General features: G+C 40.5%; 2 protein-coding genes across 2 annotated transcripts; both read left to right on the top strand.

The window, feature by feature from the left end:
* The first annotated feature begins 139 nt into the window (after positions 1-139).
* Positions 140-26,980, top strand: LOC119852469 (zinc transporter 10). The gene is made up of 4 exons (XM_038393617.2): positions 140-590; positions 17,237-17,320; positions 20,449-20,688; positions 21,511-26,980. The coding sequence occupies exons 1-4, from the start codon at positions 140-142 to the stop codon at positions 21,981-21,983; spliced, it is 1,248 nt and encodes a 415-aa protein (XP_038249545.1). The 3' UTR covers positions 21,984-26,980.
* On the top strand, positions 15,923-18,273 carry LOC122459498 (zinc transporter 10-like). Its single transcript, XM_043511743.1, has 2 exons — positions 15,923-16,450; positions 17,199-18,273. The coding sequence occupies exons 1-2, from the start codon at positions 15,946-15,948 to the stop codon at positions 17,228-17,230; spliced, it is 537 nt and encodes a 178-aa protein (XP_043367678.1). The 5' UTR covers positions 15,923-15,945; the 3' UTR covers positions 17,231-18,273.
* Positions 26,981-27,202: the final 222 nt, after the last annotated feature.

Raw genomic sequence — 27,202 nt, forward strand, 5'->3', positions numbered from 1 at the left:
TTTAGTGCATCTTATAAAAGTGACTTCCAAACGTGAGTAGTACTGAGGTAAAAGGAGGAGTTGCAGAGCTGTAGTCGCTAACTCTTCCACTGCTGCTTGTAGAGACCAGACTAACCACAGGATAAGAGAGAGTATAGAAATGGGACGTTACTCAGGAAGAAGCAGCCGGCTCATCTTAATGTGCGTTGTGAGCCTTGTGCTTTTTGTGGTGGAGATATCAGTAGCATACATTGGTAATTCCCTGTCTCTAGCTTCTGATGCTTTTGCCATCCTATCTCACTTCATCTCCATGGTTATTGGTTTACTCAGCGTCCGGTTCAGCCGCATCAGGTGGCACAAGAAGAGCACATTTGGCTTCCCCCGGGCAGATGTGGTAGGTGCCTTTGGCAATTCCATCTTTGCCACTGCTCTGATGTTCAGCATCCTCATTGAGGCAATTAAGAGGTATCTCAATCCAAAGAAGACCGAAGAGGCACTGATTGTCCTCATTGTTGGACTTGTAGGTCTATTCTTCAATGTGCTAAACTATGTTGTCTTTATGGACTACTGTTACCGTGAGGCATCCGTTGTCCAAGAAGACATTGAAACAGGTATATAAGCTAATGAACTTTCTAGACTGTCCAAAACCAGCCTTCCAAAGCACTATTTGACAATTAGCCTGGTGACCACTTGCCATTTCTTTGTGATGAGCAAGTAAAATAATTTTTTCACGATAATTTTGGTAATGGTGGGGAGTAGATTGTGTGCCTGAGCTGACAGATATTCATGCTTATTTTACAAGGCTTCTATCACCACATTTGCTTCCTAATACATGTCTGAAGTAAATGGTGTCCCAGTGATGTAGCTGACCTTTTGTAAGCCATCAAGCAATGAGCAAGGGGGAAAAAAATCTTTTTTCTGTGTTGCCAAATTGGAATCAGGGTCTATCATTGTCCTATTGAGAGATGAATTGTCCAGATTTATCAGAAAGTCAGTGCTTGAGAGATGCTGAGCACCCTCTGGCTTAATTGAGAACTGTGAATGCTCAGTATCTCTGAGGTTATCACCGGTGAGCAAGCAGGGATAATTGTAAATACTGCAACAAAGCTGTAATAGTTTTTGTCCAAGGCACATCTGAGAAGTGTTTAGGGTTTGTATGTCAAGATAAAGAACTGACTAATGGCAAGAGGAGAATTCTAAGCCTACCAATTTATTAAATAGTTTGCAATTTGTTTTACCAGAGCTTACTGCAGAGGTGCTGTTTGTGACAGCAGATGTAGTGGGTTTAGGAGACTCAAAAAGAGCTAGTAAGATGCATGATTTACAGATTGACAAATTGGGAGAGAAATATGGATTTTCTATTTAAATCTTTCTCCTCCCAATGAACATTCTGTTTACATTGTGATTACCAAGAGTAGTATCATGGAGTCCTAGGTGCTGCTCAAACACAGAACGAAACAACTGTTCTTGCTCCAAAGAGCTTATAATCTTAGTACTGTATTAGAGAAGAGAAAACAGATGAATACAGACAGAGTGAAAAGAAACAATGTTGGTCAGCATGATAGCACACCTGGCACAAACCATTCACCACGCTCGTCAAAGAACTTACAGAAGGTGTTTTTGACAAAGTGGCAGTATTTTCATTTATTTTCTTAGAAGTTTTTTTTAATGTTTAAAAGAGAATTTTTCCTCATTTGCTCTTAATTTTTTAGAGCAGCCAATCTATTCTATTTGACTAAAGGTGGCAAGATCCCCCCTTTAAAAATAAAATTATTAAAATGAGAGGGAGAAGGGGGAACATGAATTTGATAGAAATTCTGCATTGATCAATCATCATCTTTGGGAGAAAGCTGAAACACACAGTGGGATAAAGCAACTGTTTTATAAACCATGTTCTAGATGAGGTAAGATGTTGGCTTTAAAGAAACAGACAAATGCTGTTGAAATCTTGTTATTATAAGGTCCCATCTATACTGTCACCTCTTACCCACTCCTACCCCCCAAAAAACCCTGTGAAAACAGTTGTGTAACATGGTTGTGGCTAAAATCATAGCTGACTCTATGGATTGGCATGGGGGGGTTAAAAAATCATGCAAGGGAGATATGTTTTAAACTTGTCTAAATATAGAGAAATCATGCTTTGGTTTCACATATTTGTTATTTCTGTCTATGAATGCAAGAATAAATCTTGTTTATAGCATGGTTTGTCCACAACTGTTAGTATCGTGCTTATAGATTGGGACTCTTAACAGTTTCTTTCCTAGTGTAGACAAAGACTTATTATGCATCCCTCGCTGCATATAAATTATCATCAGACACTCATCTAAAAGTGCAGGCACTAAACATTAAAGGGATAGACACAGACTGAATTTGGCCCAAAGGTTTCAGTTAACACCATTATTATTTCCCATTTCAGCTTTCTGTGCTAGAAACTGATGTTTTCTATCATATAATTATTTGCATTCTTAATCTTTTGTGTGTTTCCAGTTGATGTGTAGGTTATTTCTGTTCATTGTTAAAGATCCACTGATGTCTCCTAGTCACTTTTGTAAAAGAATTCTGGCCCAACTCTTGCAAATTCTGTATGGCCCAAGTCTCTCAAATTTTGCACACACTTACTGGTGCATAATTATTCATTTGCATTCACAACTATGACAATTTGAGCCTCTGCTAGCCAGTAGTCTCCATACATGCTTAATTTGAATTAGCAGGGATATTTAACACCAGCTTTGTTACTTTAGGGCTCCATCAGATTCTGCTGCTTGTTCTGCACCAGAAATTCTAGTCCTAAATTTGTGATGGCATAATAGTTTGTTTCGGGAATGACTATGTCATCCCAAGCAGAGCACAATGACTTCAGGTGAGCAACAGATAAGTGATTAAAATTAAAGGTAGATATTTTCAAAAAGATATAGGGGATTTGGCTTCATATTGAAATTAAAGGGAGCTGTGTGGCTAAATCCCCCGGTAAGCTTTTTTGAAATCTCAGTCAAAGGTACTGGTTTTTATAAAATGCTTAAGTTGGAAAAGATGAGCCACTGCTTACCATTCCTTCAAATAAAAACATAGAGCCAAATTCAACTCTGGGAAATACAGTGCAACTCCCATTGACTTCAATGGGATTTCAGTGGCTTAAGCTGGGTCTGAATTTGGTCCATGTATTGTATGTAAAATTTGTAAATGGTCTGTTTTTTGTTTTTCTGTTTTCTATAACATGGCAATGGTTCTTGGAATAACACAGACGCAAATCTTTTTCAAAAACAAGATGATATGTTACAATTTATACTGAGAACCACTGTCTGCTTTAAGAAAAGGACAACTTGTGGCACCTTAGAGACTAACAAATTTATTTGAGCATAAGCTCTCGTGAGCTACAGCTCACTTCATCGGATGCATTCAGTGGAAAATACAGTGGGGAGATTTATATACACAGAACATGAAACTATGGGTGTTACCATACACACTGTAACAACAGTGATCAGGTAAGGTGAGCTATTACCAGCAGGAGAGAAAAAAAACCTTTTGTAGTGATGATCAAGGTGGGCCATTTCCAGCAGTTGACAAGAACATCTGAGGAACAGCGGGGGGGGGGGGGGGGGGAAGGGGGGAGGAGGGGGAGGGAGGGAATAAACATGGGGAAATAGTTTTACTTTGTGTAATGACTCATCCATTCCCAGTCTCTATTCAAGCCTAAGTTAATTGCATCCAGTTTGCAAATTAATTCCAATTCAGCAGTCTCTCGTTGGAGTCTGTTTTCGAAGTTTTTTGTTGAAGAATTGCCACTCTTAGGTCTGTAATCGAGTGACCAAAGAGATTGAAGTGTTCTCTGACTGGTTTTTGAATGTTATAATTCTTGACATCTGATTTGTGTCCATTTATTCTTTTACGTAGAGACTGTCCAGTTTGGCCAATGTACATGGCAGAGGGGCATTGCTGGCACATGATGGCATATATCACATTGGTAGATGCGCAGGTAGATGAGTCTCTGATAGTGTGGCTGATGGGATTAGGCCCTATGATGGTGTCCCCTGAATAGATATGTGGACAGAGTTGGCAACGGGCTTTGTTGCAAGGATAGGTTCCTGGGTTAGTGGTTCTGTTGTGTGGTGTGTGGTTGCTGGTGAGTATTTGCTTCAGATTGGGGGGCTGTCTGTAAGCAAGGACTGGCCTGTCTCCCAAGATCTGTGAGAGTGATGGGTCGTCCTTCAGGATAGGTTGTAGATCCACTTCCTGAGGAAACTACAATCCATTGGCGATCTTCCTAAAAACACCATCCTACCCACTATGGATGTAGAAGCCCTCTACACCAACATTCCACACAAAGATGGACTACAAGCCATCAGGAACAGTATCCCCGATACCGTCACGGCTAACCTGGTGGCTGAACTTTGTGACTTTGTCCTCACCCATAACTATTTCACATTTGGGGACAATGTATACCTTCAAATCAGCGGCACTGCGATGGGTACCCGCATGGCCCCACAGTATGCCAACGTTTTTATGGCTGACTTAGAACAACGCTTCCTCAGCTCTTGTCCCCTAATGCCCCTACTCTACTTGCGCTACATTGATGACATCTTCATCATCTGGACCCATGGAAAAGAAGTCCTTGAGGAATTCCACCATGGTTTCAACAATTTCCATCCCACCATCAACCTCAGCCTGGAGTAGTCCACACAAGAGATCCACTTCCTGGACACTACGGTGCTAATAAGCGATGGTCACATAAACACCACCCTATATCGGAAACCTACTGACCGCTATTCCTACCTACATGCCTCTAGCTTTCATCCAGATCATACCACACGATCCATTGTCTACAGCCAAGCTCTACGATATAACCGCATTTGCGCCAACCCCTCAGACAGAGACAAACACCTACAAGATCTCTATCAAGCATTCCTACAACTACAATACCCACCTGCTGAAGTGAAGAAACAGATTGACAGAGCTAGAAGAGTACCCAGAAGTCACCTACTACAGGACAGGCCCAACAAAGAAAATAACAGAACGCCACTAGCCATCACCTTCAGCCCCAACTAAAACCTCTCCAACGCATCATCAAGGATCTATAACCTATCCTGAAGGACGACCCATCACTCTCACAGATCTTGGGAGACAGGCCAGTCCTTGCTTACAGACAGCCCCCCAATCTGAAGCAAATACTCACCAGCAACCACACACCACACAACAGAACCACTAACCCAGGAACCTATCCTTGCAACAAAGCCCGTTGCCAACTCTGTCCACATATCTATTCAGGGGACACCATCATAGGGCCTAATCACATCAGCCACACTATCAGAGGCTCATTCACCTGCGCATCTACCAATGTGATGCCATCATGTGCCAGCAATGCCCCTCTGCCATGTACATTGGCCAAACTGGACAGTCCCTACGTAAAAGAATGAATGGACACAAATCAGACGTCAAGAATTATAACATTCAAAAACCAGTTGGAGAACACTTCAATCTCTCTGGTCACTCGATTGCAGACCTAAGAGTGGCTATTCTTCAACAAAAAAGCTTCAAAACCAGACTCCAGCGAGAGCCTGCTGAATTTGAATTAATTTGCAAACTGGATACAATTAATTTAGGCTTGAATAGAGACTAGGAATGGATGAGTCATTACACAAAGTAAAACTATTTCCCCATGGTATTTCTCCCTCCCACCCCACCCCCCACTGTTCCTCAGATATTCTTGTTAACTGCTGGAAATAGCCTACCTTGCTTGTCACCATGAAAGGTTTTCCTCCTTTTCCCCCCCCCTGCTGCTGGTGATGGCTTATCTTAAGTGATCACTCTCCTTACAGTGTGTATGATAAACCCATTGTTTCATGTTCTCTCTGTGTGTATATCAATCTCCCCTCTGTTTTTTCCACCAAATGCATCCGATGAAGTGAGCTGTAGCTCACGAAAGCTTATGCTGTAATAAATTTGTTAGTCTCTAAGGTGCCACAAGTTCTCCTTTTCTTTTTGCGAATACAGACTAACACGGCTGCTACTCTGAAACTTGATGATTAAAGTGTCTGTTCCTGGCTTTTGATATATATATAAAATCTATTAACACAATTGGGTAGGGTGTTTACATATGCTTATCAAGGGGAGAACAGAGCATGCAGAGAATTTTTAAATCAGTTATTATGAAAGAAGGAAATTATAGAGGCCAAGGAAAGCATCTGTGTCAGTTTCTCTCAATTGCCTTGAGAGTATGATGAAAGAAAAACCTAAAGTCTGACCCAAATCCATATTACTAACATACAACAGCCAGTGTACCAATAAATGACACACACAAGATAAATGGCACAGAGCTATTAATAGTCACAAAGACTAATCAAGATGGACTGATAAACCAATACATTGTTTACCTGTGGCAATTCACATCAACTTATAATTGTAATTGCGGATGCAATTAAGGCCAAAAATGGCCTAGTTTTTTTTAAAGGGGGACCCCAAACTTTCCTATTTCTAGGTTGCTGTACATGGACGAAGTAGTTTCCATTTCTTTCACGTCATCTTTTCTTTCTGCATTCATCATCACATTTGTCATGCTATCAGTGCTTCCAGTCTTTTTCTAGAGTCATTTGAGGGCTCCTCAGCCTTAACAGAGAGTCCAGAGTCTTACAGTGAAATAGTTCCGGTTGTTCTCCTCAAAAAGTAGCTCTCCAATTCTGAAAATAGAGCTGAAAAGCTTTGTATGCTTTCTGAAGGGGGCAAAAATCCTGCCTTTTTCCTCAAAAGTTAGGGCCCATTTTTGGAATGCACGGGCGAGACTGGCCCACCCACTTGATGTAGTCTCAATGTGTCATTGGCAGTGTCCGAAAATAAAGTTAACCAGAATTGTGTACATGAGACCGTGACAACTATTTTTCTCACCCCCCACACAAACACACACTCTGAAGCAGAATAATCAATCATACTTACCTCTTATATAGTGCTTTTTCATCCATAAGTCTTATAGCGCTTTATAAAGGAGGTCAGCATCCTTATTCCCATTTTACAGATGTGCTCACCATGTGGATGGCTATTAGCTGTTTTTTTTCTGAGAAGTGCTAACCACTTGAAAGATAGTAAATGATGCATATGCTAAGTGCTCTGGTTAAATTTCTCTATAGACAGATGGTTGTCAACAAGAAAGTGTCCGTTGAGTTAATCGACTGCCTGTCTCTCATGGATCCTTGTGCACTGTGCTAATGGATTTTGCATAATACTGTTCAACCCCTAGATGTTTGCCAACAGAAGTAATTATTAATGAAAGGCCATCTTCAGCTCTCAATTGCTCCCATGCAATCCTAGGGAAGTGTGCATGCATATAACAAAGAGTCAGCCCAATCTAGGCTAAAATGCAGTTATATTCAGATTTGCTGTGGTAGATTCTATTGGTTTAAGATAATTACAACAATAAAAAAAATTCAAGAGAGAAAAGATAAGTCTTGAAAGCCATGTTCGGTGCTCATCAGTTATCACCGCTGAATTTTATGTCTTTCAGAGGCACTTTAATCAGTCCCTTTATCTGAAATAATATGCTAAACAGTTCTCAGCAAATTCTTCCAAAGCCCATGAGTTGAGATGAGTTTTTCATGTAAACAATTATCCAGAAACAAGGCCAGATCCTCAGTTGAGGTAAACTGGTGAAGCTCCAGTGATGGCAATGAAGCCATGCTGATTTACAATAACTACAGATCTAACCCTGAATCTTTAAGGCAGCAGACAAGATGTATTTTGAAGATCCTATCAACCACTCATAAGTAAAGCTGGTCAAAAAAAGGTAAGCGTACTTCATGAAAATGTTTAAAACAAAGGGTGTTTTTGTTTCATTTGAAATATTCTGTGATTTTTTTTTGTTCTTTCAACAAAACGTTTGAAAATGAAATACTTCAAAATATTCAAAATTTCAAAAAGTGTAATTTTTGTGGGGAAAAACCCCACTTCCTCTCATTTACTTTTTTTCAAACTTTTCCACACTTCCTTCTTGTGGAAACTTCTATCTTAAAAAGGGGTGGGTGCCTTTTTCTCCCTCCACCAAAATCAAAATGAATTTTTTCCCCACAAATTTTAATTTTGATGAAAAAGGCATTTTCCTTTTTGTTTAAAAAAAAGAAGTTCCAATGCAAAACTTAAAACTTTACAAGCACAGAAAGCAAAGCATGCAGAGCACTGCATAGAGCAGTTTACAGTAGAAAAGTTAAAAAGAACTGTCTTGTGACCTTTGATTCCAAAACTGTTTGTACAATCTAATTTTGGGTGACAGGGTTCATATTCAAGGTACAGGCAAACTTTCAGAATTACATTACAGCATCTGCTGTCTACAGTAAGAAAATAAAAGGTCTTTAAGATAACTAGGTATATAATCATAAAAAACTTTAATATTGTAAGTACAGTAGATTAGAGAATTTCAATGTTGAGGTGCTGTTTAAACTCATCTCAGTTCTTTCATCGCAATTCTTTTACTGGTCAAGTAATGCTGCATAGAAGCTCAATGTATGCACAGGGTTTGTCATTGAATCTCAGTCTAGAAGTGCTACTAAGTGACAACATTAAGTTCTGGTAATCTGATTTAGTATAATTTTCAGTGAAAAACTAAAAAATGACTAACTTCCCCTATATATTGCCGTCATTGAACCACATTGCATTACATAGTGGGCACCAAGTTTAACTCAGGACAAACAGGGATAGTGTATGAGGAAAGGTTAGTGGGACCGACCATCTTTAACCTGAAAAAGAAGTGACTTCCTAAGTACCTGAAGTGATCAGAAAAGGATTGCTCAGATGTCAGAAGGGCAGATAATACATGGATGTGATTTAGATAAATGTAAGGGCATTTGTAGGCTGGATATTAGGCATAGGATGAGTTGATGGGAAGGGAGGAGGTCCTGAAAGGTCTTTAAGGCTTCAGCATCTTTTAAAAATAAAACCCACTCTAAGGCTATGAATCAAATCATTCCATGTGTCCGTTCAGGCTGACACACCAACATTTCTAAGCCCAGTTCTGAAGGGGACGCTTCTAGGTTGAAAGAGTAATTAATCCTCTGTGTTCAATCAATCTTTGGCCGTCTTCCATGGCAGTCTCAGGGCGGCTACTAAGTGCATGTCTCCACTGCAGAGTTTGCCAGGGCTAGGCACAGCAAAGTATTACCCATGCCAGACCTGTGTGTGTACACAAGAGTGTTGTACTAGCTGGGATGGGTTTCTGGTGGGATATCCTATGGTTCTTAGCATTGCATTGAAGTGAGCTGCTCTATGAATCCATTTGCAGGATGCTCTGTCTGTGTAGCCTAGCATGGAGCTGCTGTTTGTGGCACTAACAGGAGAACAATATTTTATGTAAATAACTTCCAAATGGAGTGACTCATTAATGCAGACAGTTCTAAGACAAAAGCAAACAGCATCTGGCAGCAATAATTCTTAATGAGAATGTCATTAAGGATGAAAATCAGTCTGCAAACTATAAAGCGAACTGCAGTGCACTAACCCAGCCCTCTGTTTCTTTCCTGTCCATTAAATATAAAGATGTCATTTTGGGTACATTTCCCCAAATTATGCATCTTACCGATATCACATCCTAGCTTAACCAGAAGGCTGGTGTCAGCCTCTGGAAAAAATGGCAGCATAGGAGGAAGGTTCCTTGGCTGGCATCTCTCTTCAAATGCTGTGGAAGCACAACAGAAATGGAGCAGGGAAATGTGGGGTTAAAATGCTAAGCCAGTATAGGTGACTTTCAGTGGAGAAAATGGGAGGAGTTAAAAAAGAAAGTACAGCTCAGGTGGATTTGTGGGATAGCAATGAAGGACTAACAACACCTGGGCGTGATTAGCCTGCTCTCTCACCCCAAAGTAGGTGAGTTGCCAGCCTGGGCTGGAGCAAAGCCTGAGCTCAAGTCTATACCCTCCCTATGCCATGCCTGCTAGCCTGGTCTTTTAAAGCACCCTTAAACCCGGGTTACAAATTTTTCTGTGTGCATGGAAGGGGCAATGCCCAGGCTGGAGCCCAGCCTAACTCTGCAGTGAAGACATACCCTAAGGGCACCAAGACTAGTGATGGTTTTTGTGAAGTGGGTCCTTGAAATGGTGAAAATGTATACATTTCATCAAAGCCACCGAGTAGCTGTCTGATGATAATGATTTTAGGCTACTACTGACCTGGTGATCTTAAATCTCTGTATCCCATTGCCAGTCCTCCAAGGCCTCCAAACCCTCAGCAGTCCCCTAAGATGTAGCTCTTTCTCCATCAATTTGACAGGTGTTATTTTGAGTAGTATTAAAGGTAGAGCTACAGGAGTAGAGAACAGAACCAGAAACAAAGTTATGAAGAGAATACTTTCATACCAACACTCACCAGATAAAGGAATTATTCCATGGTAAGCACTTCTTATAAATGGATTGAAAATTGATCTCTCTGTATTTTCACATCTGTTATTACCTTTGAATCCCTCGCTATTTTGTAATTTCTCTGAGCAATGATACTCAAATCAACACACACAGCCCTATGCCTTTGATGGCAGCAATATACAAGTGAGCCTCTGTTACCTCTTCTGTTGAGTAGTGGAAGAACATCACTATTACAAACTAATGCTAAATTTAAGACAGAGTTCCTACTTTTAAAGTGCTTAAAATTAGTGCTGGGCAAACCTTACAAGTTAGATACCCAAAAGTCTGGATACTTATCCAAGTATTTTTGGTATTGAGAACTGAATAGGAGAACAGTCTTGCTCATAAGACATCTAACAATTTTTGCTTCTGACTAGGATGGAGGAACTGCAACAGCAGCCTTTCTAACAGTATTTTAGCTGAAACCAAGAAGGACAAATAATTTAGAAAACCAAAAAGTAAGCTGAACTTTTCTGAACCTCTTAAAAAAAGTTTGATTCGGTTCAAGTTTTGGGTGGAGGTTTGGGTTGGCTCTTGCTTTTAATGGAAATGGTTTGTTCAGTTATTCCAGATATTGGATAAGTAACTGGAACTAACATTAGCCAGTTAACTTATTACACCATTGTTTAAATATATACACAGTGTGCTAAGAGTTTTACAAAGCAATTGAAAAGACATGGTTCCTGCCTGAAGGAACTTACAAGCGAAGGTTCTGATACTGCAATTGGACTGGTATGGGCAGAACCGTATAGTCAATGGGCAGAAACCAGCTGAAGTCAATGGGACTCCCTGGTAGCAGAAGGGTTTGCCCACACAATCTTGATTGCAGGATTAGGGCCTAAATTTGGATGCAAAGAGTGAAGCTAACAAAGAATACAGAGAGGACAGAATGGGACAAGGGTTACAAAACTATCACACAATTAGTCGGTTGAGGCATGTGCTTATCCTGAAGGTTCAATTAAATGAATAATTCTTGTTTGGTAAATTAAGTCACTTTGTGTAGGGAATAGGGAGAAGTGGGTTTTGAGGAGTGATTTAGCTGAGGAGAGTATGTGGCTTGGTAAGCAGCGATTGGGAAGGCTGGCATGGGAAAAAGCATGGAGGCAGAACAAGGAGAAAGAAAGAAAGAAGAGGCATGAAGGCTACTTCCACTGACAAAGCTGGGAACATGAAATTCAGAGAAGTGTAAAGTCTTGAAAGTTAGAACAAGAAGTCTGACCTTGACATGCAGGGCAAGTAAGAGCCAGTGGGCACTAGGTGGGGAAATTCAAAAAAAGTTCAGAACTGAGGTAGAGAATACGTACTTCTTCTGAGTTTTGTAGTGAGTCATCTAGGCTGCTGAGGTGTTTGTTTGAAAATATTTTTAGTGCTATTTCTTCAAAATAATTACTGTACTGTAGTGTTTTTATAAGGTTTTTGAACTGAGTTCAGAACTGTGATTTATGTCAATTTTTTTCCAAAGAGAATGAATGCATATTTTACCTAGCATTAGCGAGTTCCAGATACAATACTGTACATGTTACTAAAACAAAATCCTTTGAGCCTTCATGTTAACTTTAAACAGTTATGGCCCAGTCCTGCAAATTGTCAGGCCGCAATGAATTTGTTGATTGCAAACAGAGTGCTAGTGACTAACGGCAGCAGTTGATATTATGAATTTTATTATTTTACTAAAGATCCATTGTCTTGTTTTTTAGTTTTTTATCTAACTCTCTATTTGGGGCATCTGATGATTTAATTCTTATAAAAGGTATTTTGGTTTCCATTGCCTGGCCTCTTTTTTTTAATTTTTAGAAAAGTTGCCCTGCATTTGATTTTATACCATTATTTAAGATTTTTTATCATACATTTGTTAATTCTAGTTTAAAATTATTGAAGTGTGTTAATTATTTTTAACGATGTTATCCTCTCCCACTATTGTGCTAGTCTTTATGGTGAGACTCCTTTTTAAAGTGTGCTTTCAATACAATTTTTTATCAAGTAATTTGTATGCATCTGTACATTTTTAATGGTTGGAGGGTTGTTTATTACATGAGGTGTGTGTGAGGGATATATACAAGAATACCCAAATAACATGGAAGTTGCATTTGTAAATTCCTGTGCATCAGTGGAAGATTATCCTCTCAATAGCTGCCTACTTTCACTCAACCAGTTGAAATTAGAACTGTCAGAATAATTGATTTTTTGGTTGGCTGAAAATTCTGAAAAAAAATTAATTTTGGGTTGACCCAAAACCAAATTATTTTGAAATTTCAGCAAATAAAAACAAAAAATTCCCCACAAAAATGTTTTGATTGACCCAAAATGAAATGTGGTGTTTCAATTTTGAGTGGTTTAAGGGTTTTTAAGTTTTTAAAATAGAATCAAAGGAAATTTCAAAAGAAAAAGCTGTTTTCAGTCAAAAAACAAAATGTTTTGTTTCAAAAATATCAAAACAAAACAGTTGGACTGTCAGACAAGAAAAAAGAGCAGACCAACACAAATTTGCTGAAACTGCATTTTTCACCAACAAAAAAATGTTACAGCGGAAATACTTTGTCTAGGTCTACCTGATATACACCTGGAATTCAACATCTTTCTAGCATGCTAGATCTCCCAGAACCCGCTTTAAATCATATGGCTCTTAAAGATGAACTTGATGTGAAAAGATGAGGGACTTTTTAATGGAAATATATCTTGTATTGATTGAAAACTTTTTAGTGATTTCTAGGGAAATTCTTGTTGTTTTTGAGCTTAATAGAAGACTTTTGTCATTTCAATGCTACTTATTTTTCAGGCTTTAAGGAGGACTACGTAGAAGAATCTGTGTTGAATATAACAGAATTTGATTGGTTTGAGTTTGTCAACCTTTTGCCACTTTTGGCTCCACATTAGCTTGTGGAAGAATTTTAAAATCTTGTTACAAACTTTGCTACATATTCTTTTCTTACATAAGTTATTTGGACTCCATTACATATTTTAAGTCATGATACCACTGACTGTGATTTGATCAGATCTATCTAGCTTGATAAAGTTGGTGTTCTTTAAAAATTGGATGGGAAGACTTCTAGGAACAAACCTAGGTACTCTAGGAAACTATGACAGACCTAACAAGTCTACTGTTTCCCATTGTAGCCTATATGTTTTGGTCTTTTTTAATAGGAAAATTCAGTCAATCCATTGGTTTTCTTGATGCCAGGCTCAGGGTGAATTGTGTGTGGTAAGAAGTAGTCTCAAAATTAAAATGTTTCTTTCAATTTAAAGGCTATCTTACAAGATATAATTCTAAAGAAATATTGTTCTTTCTTTTAACTGTCAACTATTCTCAGATTTCTAACTGCATCAAATTCAAGTTTGATGTTCTTCTAAGAGCTACCTCCAAATTTTTGGTTTCTTATTAGAGATCAGAGAACAAACATTTTGCAAAAGAAAAATGGAAGTTCATTTTTTGGATCCCTGGATTTCCAGTGTCATTGATACTTCTTGTCAGAACCTAGTAGAGAGTTTGAAAACCGCTTAATTTACTGCATCTCCTTTTGAAATTTTGAGGGCTACGTGATCAGTAAAGGGTAATATTAACAGACACATTCTCTCCTTTCCCCGCTTACACACATGCACACAATTCTTCTTAGGATTTATCACGAAGAAAAAGAGAATAGGAACAACACTGGGTACGTGGCATGGAAGTTTACTTATTTAGTTTTTGTATTTACATGACACAGAACACTCTAGGTCTGACATAAATTTGCTTCATCTTGTTCAGGCTACTTGTGTCATTTTAAGAAAAAGAGTATTTGTGGCACCTTAAAGACTAACAAATTTATTTGAGCATAAGCTTTCGTGAGCTACAACTCACTTCATCGGATGTGTCATTTTAATTACTCTTGCACCCGCACCCCAGATGCAGCTTTGTAGGGGGTGAAATCAAGAGGTCATAATCTATAACTTATATTTCTGTAAAGGGGCTTCTGAAAGGGGCTATCTAGTAACAATTGCTTCACAGAGCCTATTTCTATTCCATCATGTGGCTTTTAAGAAGATTCTAGCAGCAAGCATTACTGGGCTAGCATAATCCTCCCCATTCTGTTTTGCTTAATTAGATGAGTACCTTAAGCATCCAGCAGAGGGAATAAACAGCATAACCCTTCTCAAAGATGTATTTCCTCAATGCACTCAGTCCTTTGCTGATGTGAGGAGGGAGGGGTTTATGCATTCAAGGCTTTTCTGCCATAGATTGGCATTCCTTAGGTACCTTATTTTAAACCAGAAACGATGGCGGGTGTGTCTGAGGGAAGAGCAAGAACTCTATTTCTGGAGGGAGGTGAGCACTGAGATCCTGCCTTTGGCGTTTAGTGATGGGCAAGCCTATGCCAGTTCAGCTAACCAGCCCCCTATTGATCACAGAATATCAGGGGGGGAAGGGACCTCAGGAGATCATCTAGTCCAACCCCCTGCTCAAAGCAGGACCAATCCCCAATATCTGCCCCAGATCCCTAAATGGCCCCTTCAAGGATTGAACTCACAACCCTGGGTTTACCAGGCCAATGCTCAAACCCCTGAGCTCTGCCTCCCCCTCTTCGTTTGTTTCATAGTAGCAGCCGTGTTAGTCTGTATTCGCAAAAAGAAAAGGAGGACTTGGGGCACCTGAGAGACTAACCCATTTATTAGAGCATAAGCTTTCCTGAGCTACAGCTCACTTCATCGGATGCATTTGGTGGAAAAAACAGAGGAGAGATTTATATACCCACACACAGAGAACATGAAACAATGGGTTTATCGTACACACTGTAAGGAGAGTAAGGAAATCTCTCCTCTGTTTTTTCCACCAAATGCATCCGATGCAGTGAGCTGTAGCTCAGGAAAGCTTATGCTCTAATAAATGCGTTAGTCTCTCAGGTGCCCCAAGTCCTCCTCTTCAGTTGCTTATTCTTTGGCTGAGCTCCCCTAACTCTTCCTTCCCCTCCCGCCTGACTCCCTGGAACCCACCCCTGACCCAACCAGCCCCCTCCACCACCCGTCCGGGATTTCTCCTAGCGGTACCCTATGTGGGCATGTACGGCCAGGCGCAAAGGGGCTGTCTCCAGTAGCCAAACCTGTGTCTCTGCCTCTTCACGAGGGAGGGCCCTTCCTGGGGCTGCCTCGGCTGTGACGGGGAGAGACAAGGCGCGGGAGGCAGCCGGGGCAGGACCTCGCCCCCAGCACCCTGCTGCCGCTGAACCCAAGGCGCGGGTGCCCTCTCCTGCATCTCCGCCTCCCCGACCCTGTGAGCGTCCCGCAGCAGAAGCCCAGCCCCGTCCGCCCGCAGCTGCGTTTGCGCGGAAGCTGCTGCCCCGCATCTCTCAGCCGCGCCCCGGGGCTGGGAACAGGCGATGCTTTTATCCAGAACAAACCCCTGGTCCCCACAGGGAATCTACAGGCGCCTTCCTCCCGCCGGGCCGTGAGCGCCGCGCCCCGCCGCCAGGACCAGCCTCCTCCAAGCCGCCCGCCAGGCAGGGCGGGCAGCGGGTAACGCCCCGGCCCCCCTCTGGCGCGGCGGGGGCGGGCTGCCTGGCGCCGCTGCCTATAAGCGGGGCGCGGCAGGGGGCAGGGCGGCGCGCCGGCCGCCTTCGCAGCCGGCGGGATGGGGCGCTACTCGGGCCAGACCTGCCGCCTGCTCTTCATGCTGGTGCTGACCGCCGGCTTCTTCGTGGCCGAGCTGGTCTCCGGCTACCTGGGCAACTCCATCGCGCTGGTGTCGGACTCGTTCAACATGCTCTCGGACCTCATCTCGCTGGGCGTGGGCATCGCCGCCGGCCGCATCGCCCGCCGCGCCCGCCGGGGCCCCGCCGCCACCTACGGCTACGGCCGCGCCGAGGCGGTGGGGGCGCTGGGCAACGCCGTCTTCCTCACCGCCCTCTGCTTCACCATCCTGGTGGAGGCGGTGCAGCGCCTGGCCCGGCCCGAGCCCATCGACGGCCCCGCGCTGGTGCTCATCGTGGGGGCGCTGGGCCTGGCCGTCAACCTGCTGGGGCTGCTCATCTTCCAGGACTGGGGCTCCTGCTGCAGCCGCCTGCAGCCCCGCGCCGCCACCCCAGAGCCGCTCCAGGAGGTGCCCGGCCCCGGGCGGGAGGAGGCTGCTGAAGCAGGTGCCTTTCAGTTGCATCCTAGCTCGCTCCGGCTCTTCTCGCCCCTCCTCCTTCCTTTCTTCCCTTTACTTTCCCTTCTCCCGTTCTGCCCCTCCCTTTCGCCTTCCGTCCCTCTCTTGCCCCCGTTCCGGCCCTCCATCCTGCCCCCTCTCCTCTCCTCTCCCCTTGTCATCTTTCAATCCAGACTGGATGCTTTTCTCAAAGCCTTGCTCTAGGAATTATTCCAGGGAAGTTCTATGGCCTTTCCTAGCCAGGTCAGGCTAGATGATCCTAGTGGTCCCTTCTGGCCTCCAAATCTATCAGTTTTCCCTTTTCTGTGTTCTTTCTGGCTGCATCCCCTCCTTCCTCCTCTGCTATTCCATGTTCCCCTTTTCTATAGCTTTCTTGCTATTGTGATACCCTAATGACCTTGTTAGCGGTTGTGGCTCTTCCTTTGGGGGCAGAGGGAGGGAGAACCTTCAAATAAAAGGAAACCTCCTCTTGTCTATTGTTTTGCGGGGGAATCTCCTCCAAAGATTGCTTTAATGGTAATCGCAGAGTGAACGAACTCCATGCAAACATCCTACATATTTCACGCTTGTATGTATTCTATACTGTATTGTTTGAAATAGGCCGGGGGAGAAGGGTCGTTGATTAAAGAGATGTTGGCCAGAGACTGACTTTTTCTTGAGTTTGTTTGTTTCTCTTTAAAATAAGTTGGTGTTGAGAAGATTGGTGTGTTGTTGTTGTTTTTTTTTCCTGTTTGTAGAATTTATACACAACACAGGGTTGTTTCTTTGAATGCAGGTGATTCCCTGAACACTCAGAAAAGGCCTGAAGAGCAGACAGTACAGAAAAAAGAGAAAAAGTCTGAAGCTTTGAACATCAGAGGTAGAGGGTTTTTGTTTTGTTTTTTGTTTTTTTAAAGACTTTTTTGAAGTAGAGCTGGTCAAAATTTTCCAAATTTCAATTTATATTTGTTTTCAGAATTCCAATGAAAATAAAAATGATGATAGTTTTCACAATTTTTGACTAACTCGGGTTTTTTTTACGTTCTTAGGCCAGGTCCACAAATGGTTGGAAGTGGCAATGATTACTTCAGTGAAATCAATGGAGCATTTGAGGATCTGGCCCTCTGTGTGTGTTCATATTTTTATTTTTGATTGCACCCTTTTAAACAGCTTTATCTTCAAAGTCTCTTCCTCTAATTTTAACTGACTGAAGTCCCCATGCTCTTCTTTTTGGTCTATTTCTTGAGCATCATTACCATAGTATTTCAGTATTTTTAGCTAAAGTGCTGGAGCACAGTTTCCTTTAAAGACTGGTATCAATGATGCCCCATAGTCGGGTAAAGAGTGCTGAAGAACAGCATAGTGGTTCTGCAGCCCTGTTGTTCTGTGGACTGTTTCCTGACAGAGACCCTCTTACGGACCACCTCTCCTCCAAGCAGCCCCATCCTCACATTTATTTCTCAAAATATTTATTTCTGTCCAACACTAGAAAGGATCCACAGAGCTCTGAATATCTGCAGAATGAAATATGCTAATTAACCTATTCTGGAAGGTAACCTGCATGCCCTTAAAATAAACAAACAAAACTAACTAGATATGTAGATGCATCCCGAACGCCCCAAATGCATCCAGAGCATAACTGATTTTAAATACACTTTTTCTTTAAAAACAATAAAAAAAAAAGTCCCACCAATAATACTTAGTGTTTTGATTAAATAAAATGCTATTAAAAATGTTAAGCAAAAATTTTTCTTGGTCACAGATCACCATCTCTTGCACCAGTGTGATGTTCCCACATCCATTATGCAGGTAGTGCCAAGTGAATCCAATATAAGAGAGTGGTCTGGTCAGGTGAGTGTCTATTTTTAGTATATGGCAAAGATTTGCAAAGTTTTCATTATTATACCAATGTAAAGTATTCTGCAAAACAGCACCATATGCTAAAACAGTGGCACTTACTTGAACTTCTAGAGGTCAGGTTCAGCAGACCTTCATGGTGGATGTGATATCCTCAAAATACCACATGCTAGTGTATTTGGCACACTAAGGTGTGCATTTTAAGCACTGTATCTTCTAACTCTGCTCAGAGTAGATCTAATTGTCATGGTGCTCAAAATATGAGTTGCACTGAGCAGCCCATCCTCATTAGGGCTCCCAATATTGCTAATACCAGTGGAGCTGAATCAATATTTGCAATGATGGGACTTTTTAAGATTTCCCTAGTGTAAACATCCACAGTTAGCATCCGAGAATTATAGGGAAATTGCATCTTGTCCTTCCCTCTTGTCAGAGCAGAAGTAAACTCTGCAGTATATACTCCAGTCCAATTTAATTTTAAATGGAAAGCAGTGAGGCTTCCACCATTACTGCTGCTAAAACTGAACTCGTGTGACCTCTAAACTGAACCGACCCTTGTGACCTCTAGGCAGCAGATTGCTCTGGAAAACCAAAAGGGAGAGTTCTCTTAACCCTACCAGGAAGAAACTCCTTTCAGCTGAAAGTTAGTACTTAATGACTACTTGGTTCTTAATGAGTGATTCAAGGCAGTCTAATGATATATTGCCTTCCCTTCCCATGTGGAGGATCAGCATTTGGGTCCCAAATTGGTAAGAAGTGGTAGCAAAGGCAGTGTTCTCAGCCTTAGGGAGTTTAGTGTCCTATATCATTGCAAAGTGAAAACTCGCAGCTGAGCATTGATAAATTTAAGAGGGAGCTATAAGCAGCTATCCTAGTTGAGAGAGATGTAGGAGTGAAGCTTATAAGAGGGGGTGTAAATGGAAGTTTTTAGAGGTGGCAACTCTGCTTATCCCCTTGCCACCCAAAAATAAAAAGTAATGGCACGTTAGTCTTATAAAAGTAGAGTATTACAGTCTAACATGCGTTACATTAAAATGCAAGTTTGGATTGGGGAGATTGTTAGAAAGCACATCAAGGGAAAGATACTTCTTGCGAGAGGGAAACAGAAGATTCTAAATAGAAAAAGAGTACTAGTGGCACCTTAGAGACTAACAAGGTGCCACAGTACTCCTTTTCTTTTTGCGAATACAGACTAACATGGCTGCTAATCTAAAAGAAGATTCTAAGATTACAGTGAATGTGAAGCAAGCACATTATCTTACACAATGTAATGCACAGGGCTGGCCTAGAGAGGTATTACAGGCATCTTTTAAAATGCATACACTCTTCTCATTCCTTTTTTCCCTCCATGCCTGTGGAAGTAAGTAGAAGAGCTGTTTGCGGTGTTTTCTGAACTTGCAATAGTACAAATACTTACACTAAAAGAGATGAAACCAAGCTGAGAAATTGGGACCCAAACTGAGTTATTCTCAAAGTCTGAGGGCAAATGAAGTGTGTGTGTGTGTGTGTGTGTTAATTTGGCCTGTACAAAGCTAGGTGAGTTATGAAGCTCAGATGAGGATCCAAACTTGTCCAATGTTTGGATTTGTGGTTTTTGGTTCAGGCCCATCTCTGTGTCATGTGTACTTTGAAGTTTTCCCCTCCCTCCAAAGTGAGTGTTGTTTTGTTACATTACTGCTATTATTTCAGAACTCAGCAAGGTCACAGAACTGCTATCAAAAGAGAATAATTGATCTACTTAGGAGAGAAGTGGACTATGCCTCAATTAGCAGCTCGTATAATCATGATATGAATTGATCACCGCCCTTTATAGGTGTGCCCAGCTCATAGTAAGCTCCAATAGTTTGATTAAAAACATTGTATTTTGGCATGCTGTTCATTGCCAACTTCTGTGGATCTGTTGGGTAGCCTAAATGTTTAATAACCCACCAAATTTATGCAACCATATAGTTCAGGCTTGTCCCACTCACCCCACTGGTTTTATTCTCAACTGTTGCAAGCTTTATATCTGATCATGGTACTGATTTCCTAAATGCTGCAGTTTATGTTGAACAAAATAAATTCAAAAGTCTGTAACAGTTCATCTGGATTCCCCGCCCTCCCCCCCCCAGTGAAGGCTAATGCAAAATTGTATTATGTCATTTATTTCAGGTGTTCTTTTACATGTGATGGGAGATGCACTTGGATCTGTGGTTGTGGTAGTTGCTGCTGCAATATTCTATGCATTTCCCCTGGATGCCAATACCCCGTGTAACTGGCAGTGTTACATTGATCCAAGCCTGACGGTAGTTATGGTGGTCATCATTTTATCCTCTGCCTTCCCACTTATCAAAGAGACCGCAACCATTTTGCTACAGATGGTTCCCAAAGATGTTAATATGCAAGTACTGAGTAAGTCAATTTTTTTGAGTTTTTATTAATTATAGTGACATACTTTAGGGCTAGTGTTTATTTCTGGAATGACATGTTTGGATTATATACTCATAGCAGCTCTAAATTCTCGAGAAATGGAGTCACATGTTTGTGTCCTAGCAACATGACTCAAATCTCTGTGGATTAGTTAAAGCATTCATTTTGAGAATGTGGTACTCCAACAATACATAAAAATACCAGACCTTGAGCTGTTAACAAACAACCCACACAAAACATTATTAGTGGAACCACACTGAATTATAATAGTACTTCCTAGTACCTTCTGTCCAAGGATCTCAAAGCGCTTTAGAAATGTTAATTGACAGTAGCATTGTTTGGTTAATTTTGTAACTTTATAAATGCACGCTTAAGAGATTACTTTGGGTTTTTGTTTTTTTTTTAATTCCATCAGGCTCTGAGCTGAGCAGCACAGGGAAGACATGCTCTCTGCCCCAAGGAGATTACAGTCTAGCATTGATCCTACAAAGTGCTGAGTGCCCTCAGCTTCATTTGAAGCCAATAAGCGTTAAAGGCATGTCCAAAAAGATTGGTCCCCAAGTTAAGCGACTTAGTTCAGACCCTGGATGACTAGGAGAAAGTTGAAGTTTGAAGGGGTTGTCGATGTTACGTTACATACTACTACTTTTAAAAAGTCACATGCTTATATCTTAAGTGGATGAGCATTGATAGATGTCTTTCCTCATGGCTATGGCTTTTAAACACTATTCCTCATAATAACCAGAAACTTGCAATTGGCCCCCCGAACAATCCTCTTAAATTATTTTCTCTTATGTTTTCTAGCAGAAAGACTAACTGATGTGCCAGGGGTTAGCAGCCTTCATGAGGTGCATGTCTGGGAACTGGCAGGTGGGAAGAATATTGCTACCCTTCATGTCAAGTGCCAAACCACTTCTGATTACCAAGATGCCTCTTATAAAATGCGGGAGGTTTTCCACGAAGCAGGGATCCATTCTGTAACCATCCAACCAGAGTATATTGACCGCAAGACCTCTGAGCTAATATGCAGCTCACCCTGTGTCTCAAAAGCTTGTGCTTCTCAGTTGTGCTGCCGTCAGCAGGAAGCTGAACTTACTCATGATAATGGTTATCCTGAGAAAAATGGCCTTCCCGCAATACTGCATAAAGACAATAGTTTAAATAAAAATGGTGTTGAAATTCCTATTGAGCATACATTGGCAGAGGATGGAATAAAAAATACAGACAATTGTAAAAAATCAGATGACAAATCATATCCACACAGTACACATTTTTGAAACAGTTAATTTTACACTTCATAATCTCTGTATAGAACAAGCCCTAATAGCCAAAAGGTCAGAGGCCATTGGTTGGAGCTGAAGTGCGCATTGGAAAAGCCATCTGTGTTGTAGCGATAAACCAAAACATATGTAAAAACCTGTTATCTGAAATAAGGATTATCATCTTCATTTTTTGCATTCACCTAAAATAGTTGTAATGCAATTTAACGCTAATTTCTTGAACTAACTAGATGGGAATTTTTATTTTTAGAGTGTAGCAGGTGTACTTCAGCTTAGACTGCTTGCAGTTTATGGCCAATGGCACTGGGAATAAAACTCTGGTCTTTTTTACTGAAATGGGCTGCTTAATGAAAGCCCTGAGGTGGGTTGATGATTCTACTGGATTGAACAATTGTATCATCATTAAGGAATTTAGTAGATATGGTTTTCACTAATCCTTAAACTCGGTTTACATAGTCAGGAATTTTCAGTTGTAACCATAACTCTTGTGCTTCTGAACTGTGAGCCGGTGAATGAAATCAAAGTGTCTGATAGCTGGAAAACACACACAGGAACGTTTTACTTTCATTATTTTCTGGACTGCCTCTTGTTTTGAGAGGATAGAGCAGAAGCTGATTTCTTGCTTCTCTAATAATAGTAATTTTTGAACCTTAGTATATTTCTGATTAGTGTAAAGAATACACTTGCCGACATTAAAGCACAGGAACATTTGATAATTAATTTCATATGAGGATTGTAGCTACTCTAGTAAATGGATATGCAGACACTTATCCAATTAATTCTATGCTTGTTCACCATTTTGATTTTAAAACTCAATTTGTTTTGCTGACCAAAGTAATTGTAATAACTACACTGGGTCTAATGTGTCAAGTTAGGTAGCAATTACTGTGATTTCTTCAACATACCATATCTTAGTTGTCATTCATAATGAATAAATAAGCTAGTGTTACCTATTCATGAATAGCTTTGATTCTGCAATTCCATTCTTTTCAGTAAGACACAGTTCAACCTTTTGTTTATTAAGAAAGTTCTTTAAAATTTGATATACAGCTTTTATGCTTAAAGGGAGCTTTTTTAAAACAATGGGAGTTTATTGCCTTGATTTTATCACAGTAGCTTCTTTGGGTTCATTTTAAAGGGTTTAAGCTTCCCACCCTCTCCCACAGAGGTATATTTCAAAACGTTGTGTTATATGCACAAATTCCACTATCACTAGGAAATGTAGCCTCCTAGTTATGTTTTTAGAATCCATTCTCAAGTGCTTTGAGGAAAAATAAGACACCTCACCCTACCACTAGGGTTGGGTTTAGGCCTGGGGTGAGTATACTTTTCCCAGAGGGAACCCTAGAATCTAACTACCTTGTCTGAGAATGTCACTTGACCTCACCATGATAGGCAGCTCTACCAGTGCTCACAATCAGAACCTTCAGCATGGGTTCATTGTCAAAAACAGCCTTTCAATATCCTACTCACCCAGGGTATGCTCCCTATTTATTTGATGGCCCATAATTCAGCATCACCTTGTGAGGATGGGCAAAGAGATTCTGTGCCTGGGCTGGCAAATTTCCAGGACCCGTAGGTTAGGCTGGTTTGAAAGTAGCACACCCATATTTAGTACAGCCAATTACTTCCTCTTAAAATAATCTTAAAGGCAAGACTTAATGCATACAGCCCGGTTTCTCATTGCTTGAGAACTTCCATTTTCTGAAGGAGCCATTGAAATCAACATGGCAAATAATACTCATTTAAGACCTATATTTATCCTCTTTAAGCAGGTTTTCTCTCTTGGGTAAATAGATTAAATTGTACGTCGATATTGCAGTCTTTTTGACTCAGTCATCCCATTGATGTCAGTTGAAGGTTTGGGTGCAAGGACTGCTGAGTCATGCTGTAAGGGTGTTGCACAAAATGACAAGTTAGGAAACAACCTCTTTTTACTGCTCTGCCTTTTAAAAGAATATGGCATGAGCTTAAGACTGCCTTTGCTTCTGTTGGGTTTGTATATAACTATGGTGTTGTTTAAATGTAGTGTCCTTTGTATCTAATATTATTTATATTTCCTTTTGAGAACTAAAGAAGAAACGGCAAAATCTTTTCCCCAAAATCATAAGTATTAGTATGATGGAACTTTAAAAAAAAAAAATCAAACCTTCCTACTTGTGTTCATACATCTTAAATCAAGTTACCATGTTTTGTATTAAGTTTGAAAGATTGGTTGTCAGTATTGTTTATGACTCTGGAATTACAAAAAACTAATAACTGTGTAATGCCATGATGTTTGCTTACATAGACCATCTTCTTTCTCTTTTTCCCCCTCCAGTGTTTGATAAAATGGTGGTTACCTACTTCTCAGGTTCTTTAAAATATTGTAACCTGAATGTATAGTGAAGTAATTCTCTTCTACTTGTATGCTTCCCTGTTAATATATTTTATCTGTGGCCTTTGAATAGATAAGCAAATAGCAAGGACTATAGAAATCTTTAGGTACAGAAATCAAATAGCTTCATTGTGCTAAATCTGTTTAAATTACTTAAAAGCATTTAATTATGAAGATGGGCATTGCCTTCTCTCTGTACGGATAATGAGCACTTTCAGGATAGTAGCAGGATAGGAAACCTGGTAGGATGAAGTCTCTGCCTTTATTTAGGATTATGCTACACAACATTTTCTTCCTCAAAATACTTTTCTTAAGTCCATTACAAAACAAGTTATACTGGTTGCTTGTGGTGTTCCTCGTTTGGGATACTCCATTCTATCCATTAGCTATTGGATGTGAAGAGATTTCCGTTGAATTCCCATGGTGTCTCTTAATTCTCTTGAAATTTGTTTATCCCATTGTATGTTTCAGTATTTTATTCATCCTTATCTACAGACCCTTGTTCTGAGTCATAGATTGTAGCTTAGCACATTTTGGCATACATTCCATTCTGGTTTCTTTAATTCTGTTGCTTTTTCTGCATTCAGTTACCTAAAATCTCCTATCTGCCTCTTCTTCCAGGCCTATCTGATTGTGGGTGCTATGCTCAGCCCTTCCTGATTTACTGCCCTCCATCCCACACCAGATTGGCGTCCTCAGAACCTCTCTCAACTTTCCTCCTTTCAGTTTGTCATAGTTGCCTATAGTGAATGTCATCTGTATTTTAAACGGATTTCATTCAACTAGTCATCCATCTCCTTCCTCCTGAACTGCTTTCAACTTATAAGCACCCTCTTAATTTGCTAGATAAGATAGTTCTTTATCCCCTTACCCAGCTCACCCTGGTGCCATGTTTCAGAGTGGCAGATCTGTTAGTCTGTATCAGCAAAAACGAGGAGTGGCTAGAACCCACTTCATCAAAAGCTTATGCCCAAATAAATTCGTTAGTCTCTAAGGTGCCACAAGGACTCCTCATTTTTTTCCTGGTGCCATATTTATGCATTGGATTTGAAGATCAGTCTTCTGGGGCCTGATCTTCAACTGGAGTAAATTCGTATAACTCCATTGACTTCAATGGAACTATGCTCAGATTTCCTAGCTGGGGATCTGGCCCAAACGTCTAAGTGAATTCAAGTACTCAGTCTTCTTCGTTCTCTCTTTCTGATCATAGCCATACTGATATTTATATTTTTTTCTTTTTCTCCCAATAACTTTTCTATACTTGTCGTCATGCCCCATTTTTCTTTGTAAAGAGTAAGAGAGGGAATTCAGTTAACTTATTCTTAGCAGTGCTTCCCTCGTGTTACTGAATTTTCATCTGATCTCTTGCTCTTTATTTTCTCTAGGAAGATACTTGACCTCTTGTGCATTTTTTCAGAGTGGTAGACGTGTTAGTCTGTATTTTTCATTCTCTTTAGCTTTGATAGTTCATTTCTTATTGTCTGCATTTCCTTACACACAACCTTTTTTTATTTTTGTAGCTGTCTAGTTCTCCTCCTGTACCTGTCTTACAACTTGCATGCGCCTCTTTCATTCCCTGATTTAACTTTTGCACTCCTCACTCAGTCAGATCGACCTTTTCTTGCCTCCTCCTGCTCCTTTGTGTTTGTTGCTAGATGAGATACAAAACCATTGCAAATTAATCTTTGAACATTTTAAATTCTCTCTGCTGTCAGGATCGTTTGTATTTCTGCCCTTTCCTATTTGATGACACCATTCCCTTTCTCAACATTCCAGTGTCTTCCAAACACTTTTTTCCCTGGAATTCAGCCTTATTCTCCCCCCCTCCATCTTTGAGTTTTCTGTAGTTCTAACTACAAGACTAAGCAACAGTGGTCTTTGTTGTTTTTTAGGCTGCTAACATCTGATCGTCCACCAAGTGGATGCTTGGGGAAGCCTTATGCTGGCCCTCTACACAGGGATGAATTTCACACTGCTGTGAATAATTTGAATTCTTCATAAATAGTCCAGCCTTTTTTTTTTTTTTAAATGGCTGTCTTGTGACCATGAGAGGATAAAATGAAATCTGTAAGGTTCCACAGGGTTTAATTCAAGGAAGAGTTTGACCATTGATTTTTCACATGTGAAAGGAACAAGTTGCAGAAGAGTTTATCAAAATGTTACAAAGATTTCTATAGAACCTGCTTACTATGCAGTCTGAATTATGTGTCCTGTATGGTGGATGCACCTGCAAGTGATAAATGCTTTATTTTGGACTGTGATGCCTTATATGAGGACATCATTGTAAGGTTTTGTTACAAGGTTGGAGTTATGTTGCTTAAAAACTTGTTTTCTACCTTTATACAGTATATGATTTGAATAATGTGCCACAATATAATTTCCTTGATCATTGAAATCCCTGAATTGTAAACTTCAGTCATTTAAATAACTTATGAGAGATTTCTTAATGTGTTATGTACATTTATATTATTTTCAAAGTAAAGAAAGTTCAGGTGCTGTAAATAAAATGTATTTTTAAAGAAACTGGCAGTCCTGTGGTTGATGTGTATTAGAAACTGGAGACCTAAAGTCAATATATGAAATTGATTGAACATGTCCATGATTGTTAAGGACCAATCCTGAGCCAAGGACTTGTTGACTGCTTGACTTCATTGTGAATCTTGCCTCTGAAAGGAGAACGGGGTTTGGACTGAAAAAACAAACTATTTTTCAAATGTGCTCAGCATCCTGCAGCTCTCATTAAGAAATGGGGGACCTCTTGGGTGTTAAACAAAGAGTTTTCATCTTCAGCCAGGTTTTCATCTTCAGCCACTCAAACCATTTTTGTTACACTGTGGAG

Source organism: Dermochelys coriacea, chromosome 3 (genome assembly GCF_009764565.3).
Source record: "Dermochelys coriacea isolate rDerCor1 chromosome 3, rDerCor1.pri.v4, whole genome shotgun sequence".
Lineage (NCBI taxonomy): Eukaryota > Metazoa > Chordata > Testudines > Dermochelyidae > Dermochelys > Dermochelys coriacea.

Coding starts and splice junctions, on each gene's coding strand:
- LOC119852469 (XM_038393617.2), top strand. CDS start 140: ATGGGACGTTACTCAGGAAGAAGCAGCCGGCTCATCTTAATGTGCGTT. Junction 17,321..20,448: donor TGAAGCTTTGAACATCAGAG/GTAGAGGGTTTT, acceptor CATTTATTTCAG/GTGTTCTTTTACATGTGATG. Junction 20,689..21,510: donor TGTTAATATGCAAGTACTGA/GTAAGTCAATTT, acceptor TATGTTTTCTAG/CAGAAAGACTAACTGATGTG.
- LOC122459498 (XM_043511743.1), top strand. CDS start 15,946: ATGGGGCGCTACTCGGGCCAGACCTGCCGCCTGCTCTTCATGCTGGTG. Junction 16,451..17,198: donor GGAGGAGGCTGCTGAAGCAG/GTGCCTTTCAGT, acceptor TCCTGTTTGTAG/AATTTATACACAACACAGGG.